Consider the following 19,718-nt stretch of genomic DNA (forward strand, 5'->3'; position numbering starts at 1 on the left):
ATTACTTCAATGGAACATCTTGATTTGTTCTATTATTACATTGAACAATAGTGATCTAATTATTTGTTTAGTCTATTTTTAAACATCTTTCTCTGAAAAATGCTGTCCGCCCCCCCATGCTTTAAAATAATGAATGTGCCTTTAGCCAACAAATACCACAAGGTGATGGAATTGCATCCCCCTCCACTATGGCCACATGGTGAGTAGTCTGTCTGCAAACATTTAGGAGGAAATGTTTTATTGTATTAATGTGTTTTTTAAGAGGTTTTCTTGCCAAACATTAGGAACACCTTCCTAATATTAAGTTGCCCTTAGAACAGACTCAAATCGTCGTACATGGACTCTACAAGGTGTAGAAAGCATTCCACACTGATGCTGGCCAATTTTGACGCCAATGCTTCCCACAGATATCAAGTTGGCTGGATGTCCTTTGGGTGGTGGACCACTCTTGATACACACGGGAAACTGTTGAGCGTGAAAAATCCCAGCAGCGTTGCAGTTCTTGACACAAACCGGTGCGCCTGGCACCTACTACCCCGTTCAAAGGCACTTAAATATTTTGTTTTGCCCGTTCACCCTCTGAATGGCACTCACACAATACATGTCTCAATTGTCTTAAAGCTTGGAAATTATTTAACATGTCTTCTCCCTTCATGTACACTAACTGGAGTGGATTTAACAAGTGACATCAATAAGGGATCATAGCTTACATCCAGATTCACTTGATCAGTCTATCGTGGAAAGAGCAGGTGTGCTTAATGTTTTGTATACTCAATATATTTTGTATCAAGACTGCCCAAATGTGCCTAATTGGTTAATTAATACATTTTCAAGTTCATAACTGTGCACTCTCCTCAAACAATTGCATAATATTATTTCACTGTAATAGCAACTGTAAGTTGGACAATGCAGTTAGATTAACAAGAATTGAAGCTTTCTTCCAATACCAGATGTCTATGTCCTGGGAAATGTTCTTATTACTTACAACCTCATGCTAATCACATTAGCCTACGTTAGCTCAACCATCCCAATGGGAACCCACCGATCCTGTTGAAGTTAAGTCGTTTTTGGGGGTAACTGTACTTTAATATTCATATTTTTGACACTTTCTACTTTTACTCCACTACTTTCCTAAAGAAAAGAATATACTACTTTTTACTCCATACATTTTCCCTGACACCCAAATGTACTCGTTACATTTAGAATTCTTAGGAGGAGAGGAAAATGGTCCAATTCACACACTTATCAAGACATCTCTGGTCATCCCTAATGATGATCTGGTGGACTCACTAAACACATATGCTTCATTTGTAAATTATGTCTTAGTGTTGGAGTGTGCCTCTAGCTATCCTTAATTTAAAAAACAAAACAATGTCTGATTTGCTTAATATAAGGAATTTGACATTATTTATACTTTTACTTTTGATACTTAGGTATACTTAAAACCAAATCATTTTAGACATTTACTCAAGTAGTATTTACTGGGTGACTTTAACTTGAGACATTTTCTATTAAGGTATCATTACTTTTAATCAAGTATGACAATTGGGTACTTTTTCCACCAAGTGTGTCAATCATAGACTCTGTGAGACAGAGGCCACACATAGGCGACCACAAAGACCGATCACATGACATATAAGTCCCACAGTTGCACAAAAATAGAGGATGCACGTTCGCATGCATGCACACACTCAGACAAATCACATTGTGGTGAGGAATATGTGAAGAGCTCTTGCAAGGTTTCTAAACAGGAAGTAACAAGTCTCTTCTTCCTCTTTCAGTAAAATGGCACCACAGCCGTGGATTTCCTGTTATTGCACATCGTCGTGCACTTCCTGTGTATCACAGTGTACTTCTTGTCCTTATACCTCTGATCAGCCAACGCAGAACACATGGGATTAAACCATCAACCTGCTACTCATCATGGGGACACTTTAAATAATCAAAAAATTGATATAGCATACATGATGTCTTAATATGCACTATATACAGGTACATCCTTCACAAATCATCTATAAACTTATGCCATACTATATAAAGGCTTTATATTTATAGCTCCTTAAGTAAGGAGCATTGCCATGTGAACATTGTCTTCAAATGCGTTAGAAAGTCTTTCTCCATGTTCTGAGGCCTGAATAAATGATTTGCTAATATTAGTTTGATGTATTATTTCAAATATTTCCTTATTCAAAATGTTTTCCTTATTTTATACAGTTTCATCATATTCGTTCACTGAAACCACTTCAAAGGTAATGACTCATTCAAAATACCAGGAATAAGCCAGGCTTATCCTAGCCCATCTATATGGTGAAATGCTTGCAGTACTGAGGAACACCAACAGAGTGCAACATGTTTTCAACTGTTTCAACTGTGATTAACCTGACATGACTCTTCTCAACCTATAGCCAAGTCACAAGTTACACAGCTACTGTCCAGGAAAGTGTTTAACAAGGCACAATGTTGTGTAACGTTAAGATAAAATAAGCATGCCTATCTGACATGTAGACGGCTCTATTCATTATGTTTTGCAACATTTGCCTACTAAACGTGACCCTGGTAACACAGTGACCAAAACCCTGTCCAATTCAAATCATCCCTGTTCCCTTAGCTCTGTGTGTCAGCCCCCACCCCCTCCCACCCTTGACCTCTAACCCTCTCTGACTCACCGATAGTGGAGGTGTACCGTCGTCCTCCACCATCACGGTCAGCCGGTACTCCTGCTGGCGCTCACGGTCGGGTGGGCATGGTCGGGTTGTCATCTCACCTGTCATGCGGTCCATACGGAAGGTGAGGTCCTGGTTACCCGAGGTGATGTAGTAGAAGAGCATGGCGTTTGTCCCGATGTCATGGTCTGTGGCCACCACGCGCAGGACGGACGTACCACCCCCCACATTCTAACACACACACACAGATAGATGGACAATAACTTTTTCAGCATCATGTGCATAATACACTATCTTTTCTGTGTACTGTATATATTTCATAGCTTTTTGTTTTTGTTTTTAAAGCAGAGTGCAATTCCACCCGCCATTCATATTTTTGGGGGACTTGTATCCAGGCAGTACAGAATGAAATGGGGAGACAGGGTAGGGAGACAGAAAGCTTGAAAGGCTTTGGGTCAGTGTTGGGGAGTAGTTCCAATACATGTAATTCAACTAGTAATTTAACTTCATTTTGCAGTAGTTTGGTGGTAGTTTCACTAGAGTCAGACCGAAATGGAGTTGATTACTTTTTTAAAACACAGGCAAACATCCCTTTCAGATGTAATTTTTTTGGAAGCATCTATGACACAGAGGACACTTTAAAAGTTGAATTGATAGATGCGTGCGTGTGTGTTTGGGTGTGTGTATTATTCAGTATGTAATTGACTGATGTGTGTGTTTGTGTGCACGTGCATATGATTGTATAGGCTGACTGATGTGTGTGCGTGTCTCACTTCACTGATGCTGACGTTGTAGCCCCCCTGGCTCTCGATGATGGGTGTGTTGTCGTTGACGTCCAGGATGTTGACAATGAGAGAGAGGTCGCTGTAGTGGGGAGGCACACCGCTGTCCATGGCACGCACCTGTCATAACACACACATAAACTACATGATCAAAAGTATGTGGACACCTGCTCGTCAAACATCTCATTCCAAAATTATGGGCATTAATATGGAGTTGGTCCCCCATTTGCTGCTATAACAGCCTCCACTCTTCTGGGAAAGCTTTCCACTAGATGATGGAACAATGCTGGGGGGACTTGCTTCCATTCAGCCACAAGAGCATTAGTAAGGTCGAGAACTGATGTTGGGCAATTAGGCCTGGCTTGCAGCCCGAACCATGAAAAATAGCCCCAGACCATTACTCCTCCTCCTCCAAACTTTACAGTTGGCACTATGCATTGGGGTAGGTAGCATTATCCTGGTATCTGCCAAACACAGATTAGTCCGTCAGACTATATGGTGAAGCGTGATTCATCACTCCAGAGAACGTGTTTCCACTGCTCCAAAGTCCAACGGCGGCAAGCTTCACACAGCTCCAGCCGACGCTTGGCATTACGTATAGTGATGTTAGGCTTGTGTGCGGCTGCTCAGCCATGGAAACCCATTTCAAGAAGCTCCCAACAAATAGTTAATGTGCTGACGTTGCTTCCAGAGGCAGTTTGGAACTCAGTAGTGAGTGTTGCAAATGTGGACAGATGATTTCCGTTTCCATTTCACATTAAAGAGATGGAGAAAACACCTGTTTCCAGATTACATCTTCAAAATAAGGGCAACCGTGGCATGCCATCTGTGACAGGGAGACGCGTCCATCATGCATGATGATGTATATGTGTAAGATAGTCTAGCTAGCTACATTTTCAGATATTAAATGTTTCAAATTTTGACAGAAAGTGGTTTCATTTCATGCTAAAGTATACTGTTAGCTAGCTAGCTAATGTTAGGTGGCTGGCTCCTTAGCTAACGTTATGTGTATGACATTATTCGTATCCCAGAACTGTTTGCTTTGCTAATTAGAGCCTAATGTTAGCGAGCTAACGTTGAACCTGGTTGGTTAGCAACCAGCAGATTCGTACAGGGTAGTAATGACATGATTTGGCACAATGTTCATTGTTGTTTAACTAGCTGGCTGGCTCGTTAGCTAACGTTACATGTGTGATCTTACATGTTGTTCACCTAGCTACGTTTAATTTGTTACCGAGCTAGCTAGCTACATTTCTTAAGCTAAAGTGTACAACAACCGTTGAATATGGCCGGTGTCAGTAAACGCTTGCAAAAAAGCAAATTGTTGCCAGCAGCGCTGGTTAGGCTGTTTTCATGTTATCCAGAGGTAAACAAATCATCGGCCAGAGCGTCAAGTGTGCGCTCTGAATGCTCCGAGACCAATACGAGATGGGTGGGGCTAAAGCTTAAGAGGGTGTGAAGACGCTGAGTGGATGTAGACAAAGAAGAACTCTTCACTAGATGCCAAAATATTCAAAGGCCATTTTCTCAAAAGTGAGTTTACAAGTTTATCAACTTTCAAAGCAAAATTACTTTCCCCTGATCCTCAAAAATGCAATATATGATATATCATTTTGTTGCCTTGAGTCTGTAGTTTTATCCAATGTAAAAAACACAATTTCAAATTTTGCCACATAAGACCAAATCCAGGAGGTGAGTCACATATAGTGTGCGTGTACACACGTTCAATTACTCACACACATACGTGCTTAAGTAGGTGGGCATACATATGGGTCTACAGTACACTGCGGTATTCTTCTCCGGAGGAGAAGCCTGATATCTTATGAGTTCCAACCCAACTTTGCTACATAGTGACTTTTATCATATTTATCTTAACTTTTTTTGTACAGAAAGTTCACACCACTAAGCACTTCTGGACATCAGATTCGACAGTTACTAACCTCGATTTTGACTTCAAATACAACTTCAACTCTGACTCAGCTCTTCCACTGTTCATACTGGACCCTATTCCTTTTTTCCATGGGCTACCAAAACACTGAAGGCATAGACGCAGGAGATAAGGTGGAGTCCTGGTGAAATTGAGCCGAACAGCACTCTGTTCTATTGGCAAATGTCCAGTCACTCAACAATAAAATGGATGAGCTTCGTTCGAGAGTCTCCTATCCTAGAGCGTTGGACTAGTAACCGGAAGGTTGCAAGTTCAAACCCCCGAGCTGACAAGGTACAAATCTGTTGTTCTGCCCCTGAACAGGCAGTTAACCCACTGTTCCTAGGCCGTCATCGAAAATAAGAATTTGTTCTTAACTGACTTGCCTGGTTAAATAAAGGTAAAAATCAGAGACACTTGAAAAGCTGAAATATTATATTTCTTACTGAAACGTGGCTATGCACGCAGTACTTGGTGGATTCTCCATGCAGCGGCAGGATCGGATCGCAGCTTCTGGAAAGTCGAAAGGAGGTGGAGAGTGTTTTTTCATAAATAACAACTGGTGTGCTGCTTCAAGGGTAGCCTAGTGGTTAGAGTGTTGGACTAGTAACTGAAAGGTTGCAAGTTCAAATCCCCGAGCTGTCGTTCTGCCCCTGAACCCACTGTTCCTAGGCCGTCATTGAAAATAATATTTTTTTCTTAACTGACTTGCCTATTTAAAAAAATATTATAATAATAAAAAATAAATAATAAATAAAAAAGTGTAAAGGAAATCTCTAGCTTTTGTCACCTGATGTACTGTAGAATACCTCATTGTAAGCTGCAGACCCTTTTATCTACCAAGAGAGTTCTCATCTGTAATTATCACTGCTGTCTAGTGATAGAGGCAGCATTTCTGGTGGGTGATGACTTTAACGGGTTAGACTTAAAACCATCCTACCTCACTTCTACCAACACGTCTCCTGTGCCACTAGGGGAGCTAAAAGTCTAGACCACATTTATTCTACCCACAGAAATGCATATTAGGCCCTACCTCGTCCTCCCTTCGGCAAATCTGACCATGATTCCATTTTCATGCATCCTGTTCACATAGAAAAGCAGCTCAAACAGGAATTACCAATGATGTGCTCACTACAGAAGCAGATGCGAGGCTACAAGACTGTTTTGCTAGTACAGACTGGAATATGATCCGGGATTCATCCGATAGCATTGACGAGTATACAGTCATGGGCTTCATCAATAAGCACATGATGATGTTGTCCCCACAGTGACTAAGAACGTATCCAAACCAAAAACCATGGATTACAGGCAATATCCATGCTGGGCTAAAGGCTAGAGCTACCGCTTACAATGAACGGGCCAGGGACATGGACACATACAAGAAATCCCAATATGACCACTGACGAGACATCAAACATTCAAAAGGACAATATAGGAAGAAGGTGCAATCCTATTACAGCGCCTCCGACATTCATTGTTTGTGGCAAGGCTTGCAGACGGTAACGGATTACAAAGGGAAACCCAGCCATGAGTTGCCCAGCGATGCAGAAATCTCAAACTAGCTAAATGCCTTTTATGTTTGCTTCAAGGAATATAAGACGGTGCTTTGCGTGAAAGCCCCTGTTTTTCCAGATAACTGTGTGATGTCGCTCTTCGTGGCCTATATGAGCAAAACGTTTAACTTAAGGATTGGTGGGTCCCCTGAGGGACGGTTGAGCTAACGTAGGCTAATGCGATTAGCGTGAGGTTGTAAGTAACAAGAACATTTCCCAGGACATAGACATATCTGATATTGGCAGAAAGCTTACATTCTTGTTAATCTAACTGCACTGTCCAATTTACAGTAGCTATTACAGTGAAATAATATTATGCAATTGTTTGAGGAGAGTGCACAGTTATGAACTTGAAAATGTATTAATTAACCAATTAGGCACATTTGGGCAGTCTTGATACAAAATGTTGAACAGAAAGGCAATGGTTCATGGGATCAGTCTAACACATTGCATATGTGGCCAAATCTAAATTGCACCTGGGCTGGTATAATATATTATGGCCATTGCTCTTGCATTTCAAAGATGATGATACAAAAAATTAAAAACTGTTGTTTTTTTCTTTGTATTATCTTTTACCAGATCTAATGTGTTATATTCTCCTACTTTCCTTTCACAATTCCATAAACTTCAAAGTGTTTCCTTTCAAATGGTACCAGGAAAATGCATATTCTTGCTTCAGGGCCTGAGCTACAGGCAGTTCGATTTGGGTATGTCATTTCAAAAATTGAAAAAAAAGGGGCCAATCCTTTTAACAGGTTAAAAATCACAAGGCAAATGCTATACCAGGACGCGTTCTCAAAGCATGCGCAGACCAGCTGGCAAGTGGCTTCAAAGACATTTAAATCTCTCCTTGTCCCAGTCTGTAATCCTGACATGTTTCAAACTAATCACCATTGTCCCTGTTCCCAAGAGCTCAAAAGGTAACCAGCCTAAATACTATTGCCCTGAAGCACTCACATCTGTAATTATGAAGTGTTTTGAAAGGCTAGTCATGACACATCATCCCAGACACCCTAGACACGTTCCAATTCGCATACTACCCCAACAAATCCACAGATGATGCAATCTCAATTGCACTTCACACTGCCCTGTCCCACCTTGACAAGAGGGGAAATAACTAATCTGAGAAGGCTGTTCATAGACTACAGCTCAGAGTTCAACAACATAGTCCCCTCCAAGCTCATCACCAAGCTAGGTACCCTGGGACTGAACCCCTCCCTCTGCAACTGGATCCTGGACTTCCTGACGGGCCAGCCCCCGACGCATGACTCCAACACTATTATCAAGAATTCTGACATCACGACGGTGGTAGGCCTCATCACCAATGACGATGAGTCAGCCTATAGGGAGGAGGTCAGAGACTTAGCAGTGTGCCAGGACAACAATCTCTACCTCAATGTCATTAAGACAAAGAGCATGCCCCTATGCACATCGACAGGGCTGTTGTGGAGCGGGTAGAGAGGTTCAAGTTCCTTGGCGTCCACATCACTAAGGACTTAACATGGTCCACACCCGCACAGTCATCTAGAGGGCACGACAGCACCTCTTCTCCCTCAGGAGGATGAAAAGATTTGGTATGGGCCCTCAGATCCTCAAAATGTTCTACAGCTGCACCATCGAGAGCATCTTGACTGGCTGCATCACCGCTTGGTATGGCAAATGCACTGCCCTTGACCGCAAAGCTCTACAGAGGGACCGCCATCCAGGATCTCCATTTCAGGCAGTGTCAGAGGTAGTCTCTAAAAATTGCCATAGACTCCAGCCACCCAAGCCATTGACTGGTCACTCTGCTACCGTCTGGCAATCGGAGCATCGGCTCTCGGACCAACAGGCTCCTAGACAGCTTCTACCCAAAAGCCGTAAGACTGCTAAATAGCAAACCATGTATTTGATACCATTCCACCCATTCCGCTCCAGCCATTACCACAAGCCCGTTCTCCCCAATTAAGGTGCCACCAACCTCCCGTGATGTACATACAGTATCTGCCGCAAATATCGCATACCTACACATTGAACTGGTACTGGTACTCCCTGTCTGTAGCGCCATTCTTGTGTATTTTATTTTATTATTCTTGTTACTATATCATTTGCATTATTCCTTTTTATACTCTGCATTGTTGGGAAGTGTCCGTAAGCAAGCATTTCACGGTAAGGTTCTATTTGGCACATGTGACAAATAAAATGTTATTTGATGTGTACGCACATGAGGACACACCCATCGGCAAAACATACATTTTAAAATAACAATACTTAATTCCATAATGCTATACAGTGCATTCGAAAACTATAGACTTTTTCCACATTTTGTGACATTACAGCCTCATTCTAAAATTGAGTAAATACTTTTTTCCCCCTCATCAATCTGCACACAATACCCCAAAATAACAAAGCAAAAACGTGTTTTTAGACATTTTATCAAATTTATAAAAACTAAAATATATCTGTTCAATTCAATTTACATAAGTTTTCAGACCCTTTACTCAGTACTTTGAAGCACCATTGGCGGTGATTACAGCCTCAAGTCTACTTGGGGATGACGCTGGAAGCTTGGCACACCTGTATTTGGGGAGTTTCTCCTATTCTTCTCTGAAGATCCTGTCAAGCTCTGTCAGGTTGGATGGGAAGCATCGCTTCACACCTATTTTCAAGTCTATCCAGAGATCGGTTTCAGATCGGTTTCAGAGAATCGGTTTCAGATCAAGACTCTGGCTCGAGGACATTGAGAGACTTGTCCCGAAGCCACTCCTGTGTTGTCTTGGCTGTGTGCTTAGGATTGTTGTCCGGTTGGAAGGTGAACCTTTGCCCCAGTCTGACGTCCTGAGTGCTCTGGAGCAGGTTTTCATTAAGGATCTCTCTGTCCTTTGCTCCGTAAATTTTTCCCTCGATCCTGACTAGTCTCCCAGTCCCTGCCGCTGAAAAACATCCCCACAGCATGATGCTGCCATCACCATGCTTCACCGTGGGGATGGTGCCACGTTTCCTCCAGACGTGAAGCTTGGCATTCAGGCCAAAGCGTTAAATCTTGGTTTCATCAGACCAGAGTATCTTGTATCTCATAGTCTTATAGGTACCTTTTGGCAAACTCCAAGCGGGCTGTCATGTGCCTTTTACTGAGGAGTGGCTTCCGTCTGGCCACTCTACCCTAAAGGCCTGATTGGTGGAGTGCTGCAGAGATGGTTGTCCTTCTGGAAGGTCCTCCCAACTCCACAGAGGAACTCTGGAGTTCTGTCAGAGTGACTGTCACCTCCCTTACCAAGGTCTTTCTCTCCCGATTGCTCAGTCTGGCCGGGCGGCCAGCTCGGACCTTAAATAGACAGGTGTGTGCCTTTCCAAATCATTTCCAATCAATTTAATTTACCACAGGGGGTTCCAATTAAGTTGTAGAAACATCCAAAGGATGATCAATAGAAACATGATGCACCTGAGCTCAATTTTGAGTCTCATAGCAAAGGGTCTAAATACTTTTCTTTCTGTTTCTGTTTTAGTTATTTCATACATTTGCAAACATTTCAAAATAGCTGTTTTCGCTTCGCCATTATGGTGTATTGTGTGTAGATTGATGGGAGACTTAAAAAATGTGGAAAAAGTCAAGGGGTCTGAATACTTTCCCTATGCACTGTGTATACACTGTCAGAAATTATGGTAAGAAATTATGAAAGGGATTTCTGTTTTTTCACTATCATGGCATGAGGTTGTTCAATGACAGTCAGATGTTTTTTTTAAATATATCACTTAATGGTTTAATTTCAGAGAGACAGATAATCATGTTTTTTTGCAAAATGCTATATATCCGCCTCACTCTGAGAGAAATAATTATATTAAAAGAATGTAGTACAGTAATATGTTATCTGTATGTAAAACATTTAGACTTGACATTTTCGTCTTTTATTAGATGCTCTTATCAAGTAAGTGCATTCATCTTTGGATAGCTAGGTGAGACAACCACATATCACTGTCAAATATACAGTATACACACATTACATCCAGCCTAACAATGGATATATAGCATTTTGCAAAAAAACAAATTTTCTTACACACCTAAAATCTATGAATAAAAACAATCTGAGAACATTCATATTTTACTCACACGAAGCAATAATGTCTGATGAAAAAACACAAATGTGAAGAATTGGTGGATAAAGCGTTTTGGAAATAAACTCTTCATATGTTTGTGCTGTAAAATACTATTTAATTTCCATCCTATGTAGCTTGAGTGCAAATAATTTTCTTATCGTTGAGAAGCCTGAACATGTGCCAGTGTAACATTGAGGCCAGGGAAGCGTTTGGTAGGCACAAAATGGAAGAAAACAGACTAACATGAAGGGATGAAAAAACTTGTCAATAATCAACTGACTGGCTTTCTTGATGTCTACAGTATTCTCTCTGGTATGTAATCTGGTTTCCGCTCAGGTTATGGATGTCTCACTGCAACCTCAATGATGTCACCATTGCCCTTGATTCTAAGCAATGTTGTGCTGCTATTTTTATTGACTTGGCCAAGGCTTTTGATATGGTAGACCATTCCATTCTTATGGGCCGGCTAAGGAGTATTGGTGTCTCTGAGGGGTCTTTGGCCTGGTTTGCTAACTACCTCTCTCAAAGAGTGCAGTATATAAAGTCTGAAAATCTGCAGTCTCAACCACTGCCTGTCACCAAGGGAGTACCCCAAGGCTCAATCCTAAACCCAACTCTCTTCTCAATTTACATCAACAACATAGCTCAGGCAGTAGGAAGGTCTCTAATCCATTTAAATGCAGATGATCTACTACAAAGCTTTCTTAGTGACCAACAAGCTTTCTCTACCCCGAACCTTGTTCTGAACACAGATGACCATCCTACCCATGCTAGATTGTGGGGACATAATTTAAAGATCGGCAGGTAAGAGCGTTCACAAGCGGCTAGATGTTCTTTAGATTTGTCACCAATGCGCCGTATAGGACACATCACTGCACTCTATACTCCTCTGTAAACTGGTCATCTCTGTATACCCGTCGCAAGACCCACTGGTTGATGCTTATTTATTAAACTCTCTTAGGCCTCACTCAACCCCTATCTGAGATATCTACTGCAGCCCTCATCCTCCACATACAACACCAGTTCTGCCAGTTACATTTTGTTAAATGTCCCCAAAGCACACACATCCCTGGGTCGCTCCTCTTTTCAGTTCGTTGCAGCTAGCGACTGGAACGAGCTGCAACAAACATACAAACTGGACAGTTTATATCAATCTCTTCATCCAAAGACTCAATCATGGACACTCTTACTGACAGTTGGGGCTGCATTGAGTGATGTATTGCTGTCTCTACCTTCTTGGCCTTTGTGCAGCGCCCAATAATATTTGTGCCATGTTTTGTGCTGCTACCATGTTGTGATGCAACCATGTTGTTGTCATGTTGTGTTTGAACCATGCTGTGTTGTCATGTGTTGCTGCCTTGCTATGTGGTTGTCTTTAGGTCTCTCTTTATGTAGTGTTGTGTTGTCTCTATTGTTGTGATGTGTGTTTTGTCCAAAATCTACAGTTGAAGTCGGAAGTTTACGCACACCTTAGCCAAATACATTTAAACTCAGTTTTTCACAATTCCTGACATTTAATCCTAGTAAAAATTCCCTGTCTTAGGTCAGTTAGAATCACCACTTTATTGTAAGAATGTGAAATATAAGAATAATAGTAGAGAGAATTATTTATTTCAGCTTTTATTTCTTTCATCACATTCCCATTGGGTCAGAAGTTTACATACACTCAATTAGTATTTGGTAGCATTGCCTTTAAAATGTTTAACTTGGGTCAAACATTTCGAGTAGACTTCCACAAGCTTCCCACAATAAGTTGGGTGAATTTTGTCCCATTCCTCCTGACAGAGCTGGTGTAACTGACCTCCTTGAACGCACATGCGTTTTCAGTTCTTCCCACAAATCTTCAATGGGATTGAGGTCAAGGTTTTGATTGCCACAAACAGTTCCATTTTTGTTTCATCAGACCAGAGGACATTTCTCTGAAAAGTATGATCTTTGGCCCCATGTGCAGTTGCAAACCGTAGTCTGGCTTTTTTATGGCGGTTTTGGAGCAGTGGCTTATTCCTTGCTGAGCGGCCTTTCAGGTTATGTCGATATAGGTTATGTTGATATAGATACTTTTGTACCTTTCCTCTAGCATCTTCACAAGGTTGTTCTGGGATTGATTTGAACTTTTTGCACATTCATCTCTAGGAGACAGAACACGTCTCCTTCCTGAGCGGTATGACGGCTGCGTGATCCCATTGTGTTTATACTTGCGTCCTATTGTTTGTATAGATGAACGTGGTACCTTCAGGCGTTTGGAAATTGCTCCCAAGGATGAACCAGACTTGTGGAGGTCTACAAATGTTTTTCTGAGGTCTTGGCAGATTTTTTTTGTGATTTTCCCATGATTTGAAGTTAGGCCTTGAAATACATCCACAGGTAAACCTCCAATTGACTCAAATTATGTCAATTAGCCTATCAGAAGCTTCTAAAGCCATGCAATCATTTTCTGGAATTTTCTAAGCTGTTTAAAGGCACAGTCAACTTAGTGTATGTAAACTTCTGACCCACTGGAATTGTGATACAGTGAATTATGAGTGAAATAATCTGTTTGTAAACAATTGTTGGACAAATGACTTGTGTCATGCACAAAGTAGATGTCCTAACCGACTTGCCAAAATTATAGTTTGTTAACAAGAAATTTGTTGAGTGGTTGAAAAACAAGTTTTGACTCCAACCTAAGTGTATGTAAACTTCCGACTTCAACTGTATATATATATTTTTTATCCCCTTACCCACAGGAGGCCTTTTGCCTTTTGGTAGGCTGTCATTGTAAATTAGAATTAGTTCTGACTGACTTGCCTAGTTAAATAAAGGTTAAAATCAAATAAATAAATAAATAAAAATGGATATGACCCAGGTGTCTAACCTTGAGCAGGTAGCGGTCAACAGACTCTCGGTCCAGAGGGGAGTTGACGTAGATCTCTCCATTGGTGTGGTTCACTGTCCGGATCTCAAACACATCCTGCATGTTCCCTGCCACCAGACTGAAGTTCACCTGAGAGACAAAGAGCAGAAAATAGTTCAACAAGGCTTGCTTGAGCTCCCCCCCCCCCCATTTCCTAGGTCTTTTCTTTAAATATTCTGTGGAGGAGGGTTAACACACTGTTAGTTTAGCAGTACCCGCTGTTTTTTTTCTTAGTTAGGGAGGGAGAGGACAGAGTTTTTTTTACCGGGGTTTGAACGGTGCACGATGGCTTCACAGCCTAGCGCGGTCATGCTATGGAATGGGGTTCAGATGAGGATGGGTCTAGTCATGTCATGGATGGTGGTGTAGATGAGGCTGGGCCTTGTCAGGTTATGCTAATGGATGAGGAGAGTGTAGTGGGGAGAGGCAAGAGACTATGGGCGGTGGAAGAGGGTGTCAAGCATGAGAGGAAAAAGGGGGAGAATAAAGGAGGTGGGAGGGGAGAGGTTGGTCTGGTCAAAGGCCCTAAGGAACCTTCATCTGGTGAATGAAGTCGATTGGGGGCTCTGGTGGAAAGGGTCAAGTGTGCTGAGCCATAGAACAAATATTAGTGCACCGGGTTTGGCCGTAGAAATTTGCTCCTCAAAGGAGGTGTGTATGAGTAGACTGCTTGTAGTAAAAACAGCAATTAACAACGGTGGTTTTGTCCTTATAAATGTGTATGTGACTAACACAGGGAGAGAGATGGCGCATCTGTTTTGGTGTCTTAGACAGGAACTCTCACAGGTAGCGCCTGAGGAGAAGCTGGTGGTCGGCGGGGACTGGAACTGTATGATGGATTTTACGAAATCTAGAAATGGAGAGGAGCCTCATTCAGGCTCAGAGGGAGTGTTAAGGGACATAATTAAGCAGTTTGACCTAGTGGATGTTTGGAGAACTTGACATCCCAACACAAGACAGTATACATGGGTGAAGGTCTTTGGGGCTAGGGTAAGTGCAGCGCAACTCGATCAGTTGTACATCAGATCAATAGGCTGTTGGGCACTACCATTGGGGGAACTCGAGTGTAGTATCAGTGAAGTGGAGGTAGAGCTGGTTTGGGCAAGGCTAATTTTGCTGAATTACGTAGGGGCCTGGGCAGTTTTTTCCAGGTTAAAGCAAAGGGAGCACTTGTAAGAGCTAGGTTCTCCATGCTCAGGGACATTGCCCTTCTTCTATGTTTGGAAAGACAGAGTGGTGAAGCCAACGGTATGCATTGTCTGCGGCTGTCGGATGGGCGGGTGACCTCTGTGGTGGGGGAGATGCGGGAGCGGACTGTGGAGTTTTATACCCAGTTGTATATTGCAGAACTGTGAGATCCAATATGTGCTCAGGTTTTGTTTGCATAACTCCCTAAGCTCTCTCTGGCACAGAGGGATGAAATTGACATTCCCCTATTGTCCCATGTACTCGCAGAGGCCGCAACCCAGATGTCCCCCAGCCGTGCACCGGGGTCGATGGAATCCCAGTGGACTTCTTTTGCGTGTTGCGTGAGTGTGTTGGGGTAGGAGAGTTGCCGATGAGCTGCCGACCTGCGGCTGCGGGGGGAGGAGCGGTGGGAAAACCCTGGAAGTCCTGGCACAACAAACAGGACTAACATATCTTAGGCTGCTGGAGAGATTTCTGGGGGAGGTCAAGGAGGCACTGACTGTACCGGTAAGGGGGGTGTTTGATAGGCCAAATGGGGAGGGTCCACCAATGTTTCCACCACAGCAGGTGACGGCAGAGACTGGGGACTGGCAAGGGGGTATGGAGGACTCGCTGCACTTTAACACTCTGAGCCTGGGGAAGTTTGGGGGGGTGGGAGGTAAAGTCATCTACAACCTCTGCATTAAGGTGAGGAACATTTGGAGCCTGTCAGGAGTGAAGGTGGTGGTAGGGAGTATGGTAGGGGGTATGGTTGGTTTTAGATGGAGGAGGCTCTACAAACACCCAGTAAGAAAGAGGTCAGGGGACCTCCAGTGGAGGATTCTACATGGAGCCCTGGTCGATCCGGGAGTCAGACAGGGGAGTCCTTTCTGTGTCATGAGTGAAACTGTGTATTATGTGTTTTCTGTGTGCGCCAGGTTAATGCCATTAATGTCTCTTTTGGAATGTCTGTGTGAGAGGTTGGGGGTGGAGTTTACTGTTGGTATGTTTATAATGGGGTACAGGTATTCGAATAAGGAAAAGGCCAATATGTGTTGTTGAATTTTCTGTTTGCTCAGGCAAAGTTGCCTATTTGGCTAAGGAGGAACAGGATCACAGGTGGGATAACATACCCTTTACTATGATTTAATGGGATCTCTGTGCGCCTTACAGTGGAATTTGAGTTCTATAAAATTATCAAAAGTATGGCGATGTTTAAGGAGATACGGTGTGTCGGGGAGGCCGTCTACATAACTGGGGAAGATGGGTTAGATATACAGTTGTAGAAGTGGTGAGGTTTTGGTTATCATGATGAGTGATGTTGTTTTGTATCATGGGGTAGAGGGCAAGGTGAGTATGCAGAACAAAAAGTCAAAAGTCTCTCTCTCTCTCTAACCAGTGCATTATTCCCAGCATCTTTGTCGCGCCCCAGCACCACAGCCACTCTCTTCCCGATGGGCGTGTTCTCTGGAATCTCCACCGACGAATCAGATGTGATATCAAACTCGGGACTGTTGTCATTCTCATCCAGTATGGTGATTGACACCTGCCACATGCATAGACACAACCAATGAGAGACTGCCATTGACAAGGAGGATGGAATGCTACATACCTTTTGATTTTAATACGATTAGCACGGTATGCTATTTAAAAATTATTAAAGTACATTTGTGACACATGCGTACACACACGCACAAACTTAATTAAGCTTTTCATTAAAACTTTAAGGCAGTTCTCCAGACTGAAGACGGAAAGCAACACATACCTTCTGCAATTTCCCCATGAGATAGCAGTAACGAGGTGAAAACAAAGATTGTCATTAACTGACATTTTCTACAACAGAATAGATTAAACAAATTGTTACATGGTTCATTATTGAAAACAGGTGAGACCTGACAACGGGCAGAGATGGGCAAAGATACTTTCTTGTTAAAATGACAAAATACTCTAAAGACCAATGTATTAAAATGCAATTCAAAATACTTCTGAAAAGTGTTGTATCTAATCACAATATAATTATTTTAGGTATTTTGATATTTAATACAATATACATTTGCAAGTGCATGCCTTCACCACAACAACATTCTCAGTTAAGGTAACAATGTGATAGACTGTGATGTGGTAACAGACAGATATGTGGTTGTTTATCTACTTTAGTTGAATGCAACGACTGTAAGTCACTTTGGATAAGAGTGTCTGCTAAATTACCAAAATCTAAATGTTTATGTAAAAATGATTATTGGCCTTGTTTTGGGGGCAGAGCTCTTTAGAATAATGCCCAGCATGCTTTGTAAGTGTTAATATTTATATTAACATTCTGGTCATTTACCAGACACTCTTATCACACCATAGTGCCATCAGACTTGCAGTGTGAAAAGGGGCCACACAATTATTCATTTATTGTGTTCCTTTTTTTTGTTCTTACTTGTTTATTTAAATATTAGTAAATATTAGTAAATAGTAAATTAGTAAATTTCTTAAATCTATTTTCTTAAAAATGCATTGTAAGCATTTCACAGTGAACAACAGTGTTGTTTTTGGCACATGACAAATAGAATTGGATTTGATTTGAAAATTGTGAACCGCTTAAGAAAATGGAATGGAAAAGTACAGTATTTTAATATAATTTTTGTAAAAATGTAAAAATACTTAAAAGTAATTAAAATACCTATTTCAAATACATATAACAGATATACTGCCCATCTCTGACAACAGGGAATAAAAATTTACAAGCAAATAATGTCAAAACAAGAAGAAAGAAGAAAATAAAGAAAAAAATGAAAGATTGAAAGAAATAAGTGACTGCCGTACCACAGTGGAGTCTTTTTTTGGTCCCCCATCGTCAGCCACTACAGTCAGGGTGTAGATATCCCCCTTCTCTCTGTCCAGCAGCCCTGTGACTGTGATACGACCCTGCGGATGGACAGATAGATGGAGAGAGAAGGAAAAAGAGAGGGATAGAAGAAGTAAAACACATGAACAAACAACCTGATTTATCCTAGTTTGAAATATACAGTATAATCCTATTTTGAGCAGAGTACAGTATCCAGCAGGGATAGGGATCAATTCAATTTCAATTCAGTCAAATCAGGAACAATTATTTTCAATGGAAAATTGTAATCGGATTTGTAGTTATTTCCTGAATTTAAATGGACTAAGAGTGAAAAATGCTAATTATGGTGTTACACCCTATCCTGTCCACCGACTCACCGTGATACTGTCAATCTTGAAAAGGGTGAGGGCGGCTGGCGATGTGTCCGGGTCGAAGCGATACGACAGCTGGTTGAGGTTGTCCGCCGACTGCGCCTGTACCTGCACCACCTCCGTTCCAGTGGCGATGTTCTCTAGGAGTGACACCTCGTAGCCCGCCGAGAAGAACGCCACTGCCTCGTCCAGCTCATTAAGTAAGGTCACGTAGACCGTGCAGAAGCCACGGTGGAACGGCGGTGCCTGGTTAGTAGCCGACACGTTCATCAGGTAGCTGGTCTTGGTCTCGTAGTCTAGGTAGTCTACAGTGGTCACCAGGCCCGTGCTCACGTCCACATCGAACTTATGGTCGGACCCGGAGACGAGGGCATAGGCCACCGCCCCGCCATCACCTGGATGGAGTGGTGGGAAGACAGGGAGGAGGTGAGGGAGTTGCAGGGCAAGGTGTAAAGGGAAGGAGGTTTGGAGAAGGGATGCAAAACAAGTGAGAGAAGTGAACAAACAAAATGTTTTTTTTCTTTAAGGGCCAATGCAGATGTTTTTATCTCAATATGAAATCATTTCTGGGTAACAATTAAGTACATTACTGTGATTGTTTTTAATTAAAATGCTCAAAAAGTAACAAAAATGGCTTCTTAGCAAGAGCAATTTCTCAAGCAAGACTTTTGCTAGGGGTGTCTGGGAGTGGTCCGAGTGGAGAGGGCAAAACTGAAAACTAGCTGTTATCTTTCTTATTGGTTTATTAACTACTACTGATGTCACCAGGCAGGCCAAAACTCCATCTCACCCAGGCTAAAATTTCAGGAGGTCTTTTCAAACAACTCTTACACTAAAACTGAGTACATAGCCATGCATTGTTGCTACACACACCTATCTAAAATGTCCAACCACAATATAACCAAAAATCTATATTCTGCTCTAACAAAGAGACATTTCCAACTTTCCATGACATGTGGGCAGGATATGGCATAATTACGTCCTCAGAGGTGATGAAGACCAAAGTTGTAGTGTTTGGTGACTGTCAACATCACAGCAACAGTTCTCCCACACAGTGTTTGTGCAACACATTACAGGACGGGAAGTGAATAGAGGAAGCACACAAAGAATAGCAGAAGTAGAGGGTTAAAGGCCACTCAGATTAATGACGCTCAGCTAAATGCCAGTTTCAGACAGAACAATACAACTCAGCATAAAAGCTGTATGAGAGTCATATAACACCAATAACTATGGAGGCGGGGAGAGCCTTCTAACACCCCACTTCATTGGCTTACTGAGGGACACCCCTGTACCCCTGTACACTACCCATAATGCTCTGTACAGCATATTCCGTTTTATTTTAGTAAAGGTGTTCTGAAGCTGACACAATGGTGTCCTGTCTCTTTATCAATCAATACTAGTATGTACAGTGCCTTGCGAAAGTATTCGGCCCCCTTGAACTTTGCGACCTTTTGC

At 42.1% G+C, this 19,718-nt stretch overlaps 1 protein-coding gene across 1 annotated transcript in view; it reads right to left on the reverse strand.

The window, feature by feature from the left end:
- The window catches only part of cdh23 (cadherin-related 23), a 646,476-nt gene that overhangs the window by 157,682 nt on the left and 469,076 nt on the right, over positions 1-19,718 (reverse strand). Inside the window, exons 31-36 of the mRNA XM_090235114.1 lie at positions 18,270-18,658; positions 17,871-17,972; positions 16,456-16,605; positions 13,854-13,982; positions 3,437-3,565; positions 2,667-2,894 (exon numbers count right to left, since the gene is read on the reverse strand). Coding sequence (XP_090091240.1) covers positions 2,667-2,894; positions 3,437-3,565; positions 13,854-13,982; positions 16,456-16,605; positions 17,871-17,972; positions 18,270-18,658 — 1,127 coding nt within the window. The remainder of the gene's footprint in view (positions 1-2,666; positions 2,895-3,436; positions 3,566-13,853; positions 13,983-16,455; positions 16,606-17,870; positions 17,973-18,269; positions 18,659-19,718) is intronic.

Source organism: Oncorhynchus mykiss, chromosome 1 (assembly GCF_057628025.1).
Source record: "Oncorhynchus mykiss isolate SJ-2025 chromosome 1, ASM5762802v1, whole genome shotgun sequence".
Lineage (NCBI taxonomy): Eukaryota > Metazoa > Chordata > Actinopteri > Salmoniformes > Salmonidae > Oncorhynchus > Oncorhynchus mykiss.